The 11,998-nt window shown below is 45.3% G+C and overlaps 3 protein-coding genes across 7 annotated transcripts in view; all 3 read left to right on the forward strand.

The window, feature by feature from the left end:
• Positions 1 to 11,998, forward strand: part of LOC310701986 (butyrophilin subfamily 1 member A1-like) — a 105,680-nt gene extending 93,682 nt beyond the window's left edge. The window contains exon 3 of the mRNA XM_083493584.1: positions 11,055 to 11,998. The gene's annotated coding sequence lies outside the window, so the exon portion shown is untranslated. The remainder of the gene's footprint in view (positions 1 to 11,054) is intronic.
• The window catches only part of LOC310701546 (zinc finger protein RFP-like), a 46,484-nt gene extending 34,486 nt beyond the window's left edge, over positions 1 to 11,998 (forward strand). For all 4 annotated transcript variants that reach the window (XM_083492621.1, XM_083492620.1, XM_083492619.1 and 1 more), the window contains exon 8: positions 10,937 to 11,998. The gene's annotated coding sequence lies outside the window, so the exon portion shown is untranslated. The remainder of the gene's footprint in view (positions 1 to 10,936) is intronic.
• Positions 1,787 to 11,998, forward strand: LOC310701630 (zinc finger protein RFP-like). 2 transcript variants are annotated; one of them, XM_083492811.1, is made up of 8 exons: positions 1,789 to 2,348; positions 2,864 to 2,959; positions 4,768 to 4,998; positions 5,333 to 5,355; positions 6,255 to 6,376; positions 7,381 to 7,413; positions 9,632 to 10,296; positions 10,946 to 11,998. In XM_083492811.1, exons 1-7 carry the CDS (start codon positions 1,920 to 1,922, stop codon positions 10,138 to 10,140), a joined length of 1,443 nt encoding a protein of 480 aa, XP_083348937.1. In that variant the 5' UTR covers positions 1,789 to 1,919; the 3' UTR covers positions 10,141 to 10,296; positions 10,946 to 11,998. The 2 variants fall into 2 exon arrangements, with proteins under 2 accessions (XP_083348936.1, XP_083348937.1); XM_083492810.1 differs by lacking the exon at positions 5,333 to 5,355 and having other exon boundaries at positions 1,787 to 2,348; positions 4,768 to 5,024.

Here is an 11,998-nt window from a genome sequence, read left to right on the forward strand (position 1 = left end):
AATGGGAAGGTGAATAGGGCCCTCCTTCCTCCTGATGCCCCTGCTCTGTCCCTGCTTGAGGAGCCCAAGAGGGTCCGAGGGACTCTGAACTCTCACCTGTCCTTCCACGATGCAGATCCAGCAGCCCTTCTCCATCCATTCTCAGCATCCACCTTCTCAGGAGAGACCCTCAAGCCCTTCTTTAACTCCAAGGACAAGCCATATGTGCAGGATAGAGATGGGTCGGCCCTTGTCTCAGTCCTGGTGCAACTCTCCCTTCTCAGACCAGCTTTCTACACAGCACTGATTGGCTTGCTGTTGGGTCAATCGGGAGAGGAAGCCCACCTCTTGTCCCTCCCCCAAGCAGCTTTTCCGAAGGAGTCACTTGTTTGGTTCATGTCCTCTGTGAATAAAGTGAGAAAGGGCTGCATTCATCTCATGGGAACAGGAGAACGGGGCCTTCTCTGCAGTGGCTCCATGTCTGTGGAATGCTCTCCCCAGCAGGGAAGTTTGCCTGGCGCCTTCATTAGAAACCTTTAGGCACCAGGCAAAAATGTTCCTTTTTAATCAGGTGTTCATTTGACCTGTTTGACATACTATATCCTTTTAAAATGTGGCTCTTTTGGGGAGGTGTTATTGGGTTGTTGTTTTTATACTGATCATATATGTTGTGATTTTTTTCTGTGAACCGCCCTGAGACCTCCAGATATATGGCAGTATATTAATAATAATAATAATAATGATAATGATAATGATAATGATAATGATAATGATAATGATAATAATAATGCTAACAAAGGGCTGCCTTCACTGAGAAAACGGGGCTAAGCAGGGCCGTCTTTAGCAGATGCGGCACTGGGGTGCAAATATTGGCCAAATTACCACAGATAATGTTGGGGTGGCAGTAGTTCCACCTGCCAGCCATGGGGGGGCGCAACTCTCCCCAATGCCGTTGCAGGAGAGCGATCCCCACAGAGATTTGGGAGTGAAGTTGTGCCCCTCCCAAGCCGCCTTGAGAGCAGAGCGATCCCCGCAGAGGTTTTGGAGGGAAGATTCACGACCACCAGCCTTATGGTTGGCGGGGCGCAACTGGCAGGCATGCAGGGAAAGGAGAGGCCGCGCAGCCCCCCCCCCCACTTGCTGCGGCACCCCTGAGAGGTCCTGGGGCAATGCACCACTAACCCCTATGTGAAAGGCGGCTCTGGGGCTAAGGGAAAGATGCTGGTAATAGCTGCCCTGTGATGTGATTGGCAAGTATCTGGATACTATTTAGCTGAGATACGTTTGCAAAGGCGGTTTGCAGAGTGGGTTCCAGAGGTTATTACAGTGGTACCTCAGGTTACAGACGCTTCAGGTTACATATGCTTCAGGTTACAGACTCTGCTAACCCAGAAATAGTGATTCGGGTTAAGAACTTTGTTTCAGGATGAGAACAGAAATCGGGCTCCGGAGGCGTGGCGGCAGCAGGAGGCCTCATTAGCTAAAGGGGTGCTTCAGGTTAAGAACAGTTTCAGGTTAAGTACAGACCTCCGGAACGAATTAAGTACTTAACCTGAGGTACCACTGTATTGCACATTATCAGACGCTGGCGATTTTGTCAAAACGACTCACTAAAAACTGGCACCGGGATGGAGGGCTGGGCTGTTCCTCCTCTGTATGTGATGGCTGCTAACTAGAAAGATGAGAGTGAATGGAGGAAGGCGGGGGAGGGGGACGGCAGTTCATTCATTAGTTTGCAAAGTTGTCTGAGGCTAACATGCTGATAGGAAACAACAACAACGAGAAACTCCCCCAGCTCCCACAGGGAAATGATTGCTTAAACTCCAAGGCAGCAGGGATCCTGAGTAATCACATCTGAATTTCCTGGAAAGGAAACCCTCCCATTTGCTGACGCAAAAGAGAGGAAACGAAACCAGCTCCCTCTTCCCGGTGACTCCGCCATGGCTGCCAGTCGGGGTCCCGTCCGGGATCTCTGCGAGGAAGCCACTTGCTCCATCTGCCTGGATTATTTCAGGGATCCAGTGATCATCCCGGAGTGCGGGCACAACTTCTGCCGATCCTGCCTGATCCAGTGCTGGGGGAAATCCGAGGGAGAGGCTTCCTGCCCTCAGTGCAGGGAAAGGGTGGAGCAAGGCAGCATCAGGCGAAACCTTCAGCTGGCAAATTTTGTGGAAATAGCCAAGAAATTTAGTCATCTGGGGGAGAAAGAGGAGGGAGAAGGAAAAGTGAGGGTCTGCGAGAAGCACCAGGAGCCCCTGAAGCTCTTCTGCAAGAAGGACGAAAGCCCCATCTGTCTCGTGTGTAATGTATCTAAGGAGCACAAAAGCCACGAGGTGATTCCTCTGGAGGAGGCGTCCCAGGAGTACAAGGTGGGAAAAGGCAGTGGGTCTTTCTTGGGGGTGGAATAGCTGCAGACAAGAGGGGCTTTCAAAATAAAAAATTAATATAAAATGTTGTAATATTTTTTCTCCTCTTGCAGCCCAAAAAGAATCCTCCAGCAAGAGATCTTGTGCAGCCTGATGAAGCTAAACTTCTGAAACTTTATACAATCAACATTTTTCTTTTTGAGGGATTAAAGTGCCCCCAGTGACCCCCTGAATGCAGGCTGCAGTAACTCCCCTGGGAGGAAAGATTACAACATCTAGGATTAATTTAATAAAAAGGAGGGGGGAGATGTTGGAGGTGTGTTGAGTGTGGGGAACAAATAGCAAAACCCCCATGTTTCTCAGCTCTGATATAGGGCAGCCCCATTTCTGCCTCAACTGGGATGAAAAAGGGGAACCTCTGCAAAAGACCCAGAGATGTGGGGCAGGGAGCAAACATAGGGTTGAGCTTGCCTGTCAATGTGTAACGCAGCCCAACTTGAACTTTGTTTTCTTTTCAGGATCAGATCAGCAGCTGCCTAGACAATGTGAAGAAGGAGAGAGAGAAAATTCTAGTATTTACAGCAAACACAGAAAAGGAAAGCCAAGACCTGCTCGTAAGCACCATTGTTACTGCTTCAAGATGAAAAATGCTATAGTCTAGAATCAATATCTGGGGGGGAGGGAATGAATATGGAATACAAAAAGGTTTGTTTTTTAACAGCCTGATCTCCACAGACCACGAAAGACCATTTGAAGGAGGGGGTGGGCTTGGTGTCCCCCCCCCCCGTTTTTTAAAACTGTTTTATTAAATTTGCTTAGTAACATAACATTATTATATATATTCTATAAATAAAGAATACAAAAAAACAATTCATTCATACTACAATGCATACCTACATAACATTAATATATATAGTTTCTTAAAAAGGGCTTACATAACAAAATCCATTCAAAATACCATCCACTTTACCTTTCCCCCCTCCAACCCCCCCCCCTCAGGCCTTCCTTCTTCATATCTTTATCCATGTACACAGTCTGTTCATTCGAGCTTGTATGTTAGGGTTGGCTTCCCCTCTTTCTATCCAGTCCCTGTAAAAAGCCCATTTATTTGTGATTCTTTTTTTTTTAATAAAATTTTTATTGGTTTTACAACATTTTTTGAACAACACAAACAAATAAACAGACAAACAAACATGTATAATTTCGTAACCTTTTTTTCATATCCCTCGCTTCTCGGACTCCCCATACCTCCCCTTTCTGCATTCCAATTTCGAAAATTATTTCAGCAGCTTCTAGGTAATTTTATCGAATATATGTTCTATTAGTCTTTTCTTCAACTTAATCTTATGTCACTGTAATCCCTTTTTCTTTCTCAACACCTCGACATTTTAGCATTCATCAATTTTGTAATAGTTCTTAAGATAAGTTTTGAATTTCTTCCAATCCTCTTCCGTCGTCTCTTTCCCCTGATCACGGATTCTGCCAGTCATCTCAGCCAGTGTCATATAGTCCATCACTTTCATCTGCCATTCTTCCAAGGTGGGTAGATCTTGTGTCTTCCAATACTTTGCAATGAGTATTCTTGCTGTGGTCGTAGCATACATAAAGAAAGTTCTATCTTTCTTTAACACCAATTGGCTGACAATGCCCAGGAGAAAGGCCTCTGGTTTCTCATTTATTTGTGATTCTTTGGCATTTGTTTTCCCATCTATCCTCTGCCACTATCTGTGCAAATATTTCTGATTGTACATATTCAAAAACATAATCATTCCATTTTTCCATATTCCATTTGGCCTTTTCTTTCCACCCCAAAGCAATAACTGCCATTCCAGCTAGAATCATAATCTTGTACAACTCTTGCTTATTACTTTTTACTTTGTTATTTCCCAGTATTCCCCAAAATAACAAATCCCTATTAACTTCTATGTTTATTTGAAATAACCCAGAAATTACCTTTATAATCTTTTGCCAATATTCCTTAACCAGATTACATTCCCACCACATGTGTGAATTTAGTCCTTTTTCCTGACCACAATGCCAGCATTTGGGACTAAACCCTTTCACTATATACACCATTTGTGCCGGAGTTCCATACCATTTTAATAAAAATTTTCTACTTAATTCTTTATACTTTTCTATTTTAATATATCTTCATCAGTTCTTGGGCTGTGTTTGGATGGATCATACCTTCCTGCTCCCATTTAATCTGAATTATCCTTATCATTCTTTCTTTGTTGCTTATTATGGGGGGGGGGTTGTAAGTTTTTATGAAGTTCTTTCTCGGCTGGAGTGATCTCTCTAAAGTGTCACACATGCTCTTCCAGGGGAATTCTGATAACTGGTATTTTCATCCTGCAACATTAGACTATATGCCTGATATGTTCTCTTCCTTTTTCTGTTGTTTTTTTTTTTCCTGCTGCAGAAACAAACAGGTGCAGAGAGGGAAAAGATGGTGGCTGAGTTCAGGCGACTGCACCAGTTTCTGGAAAAACAGGAGAAACTTCTTCTGGCCCAGATGGCAGAAGTGGAGAAGGAGATTGCAGCCCAAAGGGAGGAGCACCTGGCCAGACTCTCCAGGGAACTCTCCTCTCTTGACAGCCTCATCCGGGAGATGGAGGAGAAGCTTCAGGAACCAGAGAGTGAACTTCTGCAGGTGAGGCCTCATCCTGATGCGAGAGGGTGGAGTGTGATGCTTCAGGCTACAAGAGTTTCTTAGTCACATAAAAAGGTTACTGGAATGAAAACAGTACATGAAGGGTGAAAGGCGTCAGTCCTGGGGACGCAGAAGGGGCCCTGCTAGATCAAACCACAGGCCCCTTCATTGTAGCACTGTGTTTTTGCATTGGCCAACCAGAGGTCTCTGGGAAGCCAAAAAAACAGTAGTGCTCTCCAAACCTGTGATCCCCAGCAGTTGCCACTCGGCTGCTTAGTATTTATAACTGACTGCAGAAGTGGCTCCACTGACATCTTTATTTCTTTCCTTCCAGGATATTGGAAGCTTCTTGCAGAGGTAAGTGATGGAAAACCCCTGCCTTATTCTGATGTTATTGGTCTCATCATATAACATAGCAAGGAAGCCATTCCTCCTTCCCCTCCATTACATACGTCTCCCTTTTCCCTGATGGATTCATTTCCTCTGGAATAGATACAGAAAAGGGAGACATTCCAAAGGGGCTTCACTATGACTTACCCTTAAATATCCAGTGTCTTTCAGGCTCCTGCAGGTTCTTCCTCATATGTAAGAATGTGAAAAAGGGCCCTGCTCGATCCGGCCAGTGACCCATCTAGTCCACCATCCTGTTTTCACAGTGCTTAACCAGATGCCAGTGTGAAACCCGCGGTGATCAGGATCCGAGCCCCAGAGGACACTCCCCTCCTGTGCTTCAGAGGCACCACTGCCTTTGACTCAGCCATCATGAAGAGCAGCCGCTGAGAGCCTTGTCCCCAAAACAACTTCATATTTTGAGAATCTTCCATGCTGAGAAAACACAGCTTTAATTTCTAATAGTTCTCTCTACTTTAAATGTAACCACTGGGCTACAAAATATTAATAATTTTAATCATTTGGAATGCTTCACTGGTGTAATCCTAAAATCTCTGCATAAGGACCCATTATTGTTCACCTTTCTTCAAAAAAATGATATGCATATATCAGCTTATTTCCCTTCAATCTCATATTCATATATTTATTCCCATGTATTATGGAAGCAGGTGTGTATCAGTTTTTCTTCAACTTCTTCAATGCTTTTAGATCCACATGTCATCTAGATGCTTCCTTTTGCCAACTCTGCTCCCAAGTCTTAATGATAACATCCATGATGCCTTTATCATCAGGATGAGACACCTGCCTTGTCAGAAAGCTCCTTGCATTGGAAAGATGGTGGCTTGACTTTGTTCTTCTCCTCCCAGGTCTCAGGAGAAGGAGAACTTAGAGGATCCTCCTGTGGCTTTTCCTCCTGACCTGAAGTGGAGGATCTGGGACTTCAGAGATATAAATCCCTTCCTGGGGGCTGTCATGAAGAAATTCAGAGGTAGTAAAGAAGAGCTGAACATATTTTATACTGGATGTTTGAAATAGTTCATGAAATGCACCAGGTCATTAGCAGTGCCAGGAAAATGGAAGATTTATTCTCTTTCAATATCTAGAAGCCACACTTTCCTATGTAGATGACTCACAACTGATTTTTCTTGTGCAATTGAAAGAGGAGGATAAACCCTTCTTGCTGGGCTCTGGAAGCTCCTGCGAGATCTTGGGGGAGCCTCCCAGATTCCAGTCAGCAAGGTAAAAGGCTTGAAAGCTCTTGCCACGAAGGGTTTGGCAACCTCGCAAATCACGTTTAAGACCTTACTGGGCTCTGGGAGGCTCCTGCGAAATCTCATGGGGCCGTCTTGAGATCTCAGATGGCAGGGGTGAATCCGGGGGTCGTTCTGACTTTGCTCTATTTGCCTTTATACACAATCCCCAGGAATGTAACCCTCCCTTAAGTTGCGAGTTGTCTGTAAAAATGTGTGCTTGACGTTTTCACATCTCTCAGCCACGCTTTGGGTGTTTTCACGCATCTCACCTATTTCCCAGGTAGCCTCACCTACAGCTTTTTGGGCATCTCCTCTGTTCCTTTGCCCCTGAGATTGATGGAAGGGGGGCAGAAGGAGGGAAGGAGGGGGGCTGTCCAGGAGCCAGCCAGGAGCAGAGGGGACTGGGGTTGAGGCCTCCCATCCTGGAACAGGCATGTCTGGATCTTGTTGCTGATGGGGAGATCTTCTGGGGGTCCTGCTCTTCCTCCCAAGATTTGGGCAGGTCTGAACCATGACATCACCCCTGCCCTGGTTATGCAGGGATAGCCAGTATGGAGAGCTTCAGATAGCTTTAACTACAACTCGCATAATCTCCAGCCGGCGTGGCCAGTGGTTAGGGATGATGGGACTTGTAGTCCACAACACCTGGCTACAAGCTCATGAGTTCATATTATTGTTGCCAGGTTTGTTATCTGAATGATAGTGTGATGCTAAATCTCTGTTCCCTTTTCTCTTCCAGACACTGTGGAATATGAACTTCAGCTGCAAAAAGGTACTTTTAATCATAATAATAATTTATTATTTATACCCCAACCATCTGGCTGGGTTTTCCCAGCTGTTTCCCCAGGCACTAATTCAGGAGAGATGGTATCCGCTTCTCAAAAGACCAGGCCACTGCAGCTCTTCCTTCCATGCCTTATTTCCCCTTATTTCCCCGACGCATCTGTTCCGTGAGAGCAGCATGCTGGGCTAGAGGGGCTCATGGCCTGATCCTGCAGACTCTTAGGAAGCCCCCAGCCCAGGATGCCTGGCTTTTCTGTGCCGAATCTCCATAAGACACAGGGGTGGTGTGAAGCCAAAGGCTCCCGGCACATGAGGGGGAAATATCCCTTTGAGCCATACAAAATCCCCACCCCTTTTATATAAGAGTAAGGTGTAAGAGTGGGAAATGCATGAACACAAATAACTCAGAAAATGGCTGCCACTACTTTTGGGGGCTAGAAGGTGAATGGGTTCTGGTGTCAGTGGAGATAGGTGGGGGCTGCCTGAGTGTGAACTCCAGGGGTCCGGCTTCCCTGCAAGATGGGGGTCTTCCCTCAGCTTCTGTATTGGAGGGGAGACATGACTCTGCTTAAACATGATGGCGGACTAGAGAAACCTGTGTAACTTAAAAGAGCAGGGCAGAATTGCACCACAGACCAGGGGAAAAGGCTCAATGGGAAGACAGAAGTCCAGTCTGGCCTGATCCTGGACAACACAAAAAGGGAATCATAAGAGCTGGAAAAGGGGCAGCAGGTGGCAGCATAAAGATAAACTTACTTATCTTTAAAATTATATTCTGTGATTCTTTCAAACAACAGCAGTGAGTAAAATGCATAACGGCCAATCAATACAACAATAAACTAGAAAAACCAATTACATTTAACAAAAAAATGCACTGGCAACATCCAGTATCACATTTAATTTCCAAAGGCTGATATATAAATGTGTATCTTTAAAAAGAAATTGCTTGACAAACTTTCCATAACATGGCAGGAGCGGGGCGGGGGTAGGACTGCAGAGCAGATCTTCTTCCTAATGTCCACCAGCCTGACTAATTTTTAAATGGGTTTCTCATGATGCTTCCACTGCCCCCCCCCCTTCCATAAATGTGAGGAACAGTGAAGAAAAAGACGAGTCATATAGCCAATCAGGTCTGGGGAGCCAGGGTGGGGTCTTTGCGTTGAAGGTGACAGGTGGGAATGGTGCTTCCTAGGTTTTACTGGGTTTGGCTATAATAAAGTTATATATATCTTTTTAAAAATAAAAAATTAAACATTTCTCGCCTTTTATCTTGGGCTTGCAACAATAAACGCATTAACACAATTCATAGGAAAAGAAAGCCTTTCATATCAACGAAGTTTCTTCTTGCTTGACGGCTCCTGTCAAGAATTTTAGACAGGGAATATGAATCAGAGAATGCAAATACCTTTTTATGTATTGTTGTTCTTTTTATGTGGAACTATGTGGAAGGATGGGCTATAACATTACATTAAATATGTAACTGAAAATTGAATGGTGGTTTCAGGGAGAGCAAGAGCACCTCCTGCCAGTTTTACCTGACCTGTCAAGCATGGTCTGGCATGTGATGTGAGGTAAAAGATTAAGATGTGAATTAGAGAGTCCCTTCTGCCATGAATGGTGGGGGTGGGGGTGGCCTTAGACAAGCCACTGTCTCTCAGCACTAGTCTTCCCATCTGAAAAATGGGCATACAGTGGTACCTCTGGTTGCGAACGGATCCGTTCCGGAGGCCCGTTTGCAAGATGAAAAGAGCGCAATCCGCAGCGGCACGTCTGTGCACGTGCGGGTCGTGATTCACCGCTTCTGCACATGCGCGTGACGTCATTTTGCGTGTTTGCGCATGCGCGATAGGCGAAACCTGGAAGTAACCCTTTCCGGTACTTCCGGGTCGCCACAGGACGTAACCTGAAAGAATGTAACATGAAGTGGACGTAACCGGAGGTACCACTGTACCAAGATTGACTTAACTTACAGGGACGTTGCAAGGGTCCTATGTGGATAATGTGTGTTAAGTACTTTGAACCCTTGAAAGAACTGCAGATGTTTCAGGAATCATTATTAAGAACTTGATGGACATCCCTGTCTCAAATGCCGAGCCATGGAGTCCCTGTTCATTTCAGAGCGGATGCTATTTCTGTCATGTGCCTAAGGAAAAGTCAGCTTCCCAGTTGACGTTGTTTCTCTTCTCTTTCCTCCTCTGTCCCCATAGAAAATGTAACGTTGAATCCAGACACAGCACATCCCCGCCTCATCCTGTCTGAGGATCGAAAGAGTGTGAGAGATGGAGAAGTGCGTCAATACCTGCCAGACAACCCTGAGAGATTTGACATGCATGGCTATGTGCTGGGATGTGAGGGTTTCACGTCAGGCAGACATTTCTGGGAGGTCATTGTGGGAAGAGAGGAGAGATGGGAGGTGGGGGTTGCCAGAAAGTCTGTGAAGAGGAAGGGTTTTCTCTCTTTTGGTCCTAGGGACGGGATCTGGGGTTTGTGGAAGTGGCTTGGTGAGTACAAGTTCAGCTCCCCCCATGAGTTCCCTCTTCCAAGTGAGGAGCCCAAGAGGATCCGAGTGGCCCTGAACTGTGAAGGGGGACGGGTGTCCTTTTACAATGCGGATACAGCAGCCCTTCTCCACTCATTCTCAGCAGCCTCCTTCTCAGGAGAGACCATCCTGCCCTTGTTTTATGTGAGTGAGAAAGCGAACCTGAGACTCTCTTGACTGAGAGTGCAGACAGACAAGCGTATATTCATGGCCATCACGACATATTCAGTCGCCTCTTCTAGTTGGAGCTGACAGGAACAAGGAGAAACCGTATTTGCAGAAGTGTGATTGGCTATCCCTTGTGTCAATCATGATGCAACTCTCCTTTCTCAGGCCAGCTTTGTTTTTTTTAAAAAATATTTTATTAAGGATTTTCTTGTTTTACAGAAGTGCAGTGCCTCGTATTTTTTTTTATGTAACATTTTTACAAATCCGTTTCATTTGTTGAGGCATTAGGGGGAGAAGAAAAGAAAAAGAAAAAAGAAAGGGGGGTGGAGCGAGGGAAGATGGATGGGGGTGGGGTCGGGTGGCGGTGTTTCTATTATGTTTAATGTATGTAGAGTTTGGTGTCAGCGTTGCTTGTGTTGTTTACTTGTGTTCCTTTGCTGGTGAGAGAGGTTGGGGTTGGCCTAGGGTGTGATTGTTTGCTTGTGATTGGCTGTGGTGATCTTTGTTTTCGTGTGTGAGTGAGGTGGGTGGGTGTTTTGGATCAGGTTAGCCATATTGATTTGTATGCTGTTGGTGGATTTTTGTCATTGTCCTGTTGGGCTGTGTATGTGATAAAGGGGAGCCATACCGGGGTGAAGGCGTCTTCTTCTGTTTGTCCCCGTGTCAGTTTCAGTTTATTAGTTAATTTTTCTAGTAGGGCTGTTTCCCATACTATTTGGTACCATTGGTCCATGCTTACTCCTGACAGGTCTCTCCAGTGTCTGGTTATGGTGTTTCTGGCTGCTGAGAGCAGGTGGGTTATGAGTTCTCTCAGGCCAGCTTTGTAAATGACACTGATTGATTGGGTCCCCTGTCAGTCCGCAAACTTGCCTGTTCTCTCTCACTTGGGAATGGGCTATTTCTCTCAGTGCAAAGGGGGAAAGAGGCAAGAAAATAATTTAGGAAACAACAGCAACCCCACACACATTCCTGTTTCGAAGTAGTTCTCTCTCCAAGCCCCAAGTCTGAGTTAAGATTTCTAGAGACAATACCATCATCTTTTCTGAATAAAATCAGAGTTCTGCACGTGCATCACTTAAAACCTCAGATTCCCTTTCCTTCCCCCGAAGCCTCCACTGTCATGGAGATGGAAGTTCCAAAATTCCTTTTTTTGCTGCTACTCAGGGAAGCTTATATGGCAATTCAACAAAATCAGAAACCAGTTTTTTTAGTTGAGTACAGTTGGCCCAAAACCCACACACAACTTTCTTGTGTGATCGCAGCCTGGAGCCCTTCGTCAAAACACAAATTAATAAATGGAAAGAGGGTGAGAGACTAGGAAATATTGTTGGAAGGGACTGTGAGAGATCTCACAAGAGCCTCCAGAACCCAGAAAGCAATGGGTGTTGGCGGCGGGGGCTTTGGCAGTGGTGGAAAGAGTTTCTAAGTCCACCTTGCTTTCCAGCAAGAAAGGTTGCATAAAACTCTCAAGATTTGTGGCTTCGAACAAGTAGGGATGGTTGCTTGGGGGGCATTTTCCGGGGTCTTCCTGACTTATGCACTATCGCCTTTGCATGCTGACCCCAGAAACATAACCCCCCACACAGGTTTTGGGCCTTGATGTGACAAAATCCCCTCTGACGGTGAAGAGCCTCTGTCAGAAGTTCTGAGGAGAGAACAGTAACAATCTAGAGGATTTCAGGAGCGGGTGGTAAATTCCCATGTATACAATTATTTTCTCCAAGGTGGTTTGTAATGAATAGTCAGATACTTATTTGTATTTTTAGAGATGATCTTTTCTTATATTTTTGTATAACGGGCCTGAAAGAATTTGGGGATATGTTTCCTGTGCTAACATGTTTGATTCCATTAAAGATTGTACTTGTTG

Source organism: Podarcis liolepis, assembly GCF_965112155.1.
Source record: "Podarcis liolepis genome assembly, chromosome: 2".
NCBI lineage: Eukaryota > Metazoa > Chordata > Lepidosauria > Squamata > Lacertidae > Podarcis > Podarcis liolepis.

Excerpts from the sequence above, each read along its gene's own strand:
- LOC310701630 (XM_083492810.1), top strand. The coding sequence starts at position 1,920 with ATGGCTGCCAGTCGGGGTCCCGTCCGGGATCTCTGCGAGGAAGCCACT. Across the intron at positions 5,025-6,254 it reads CCTCATCCTGATGCGAGAGG|GTCTCAGGAGAAGGAGAACT; the intron begins GTGGAGTGTGAT and ends TTCTCCTCCCAG. Across the intron at positions 6,377-7,380 it reads TGTCATGAAGAAATTCAGAG|ACACTGTGGAATATGAACTT; the intron begins GTAGTAAAGAAG and ends TTTCTCTTCCAG.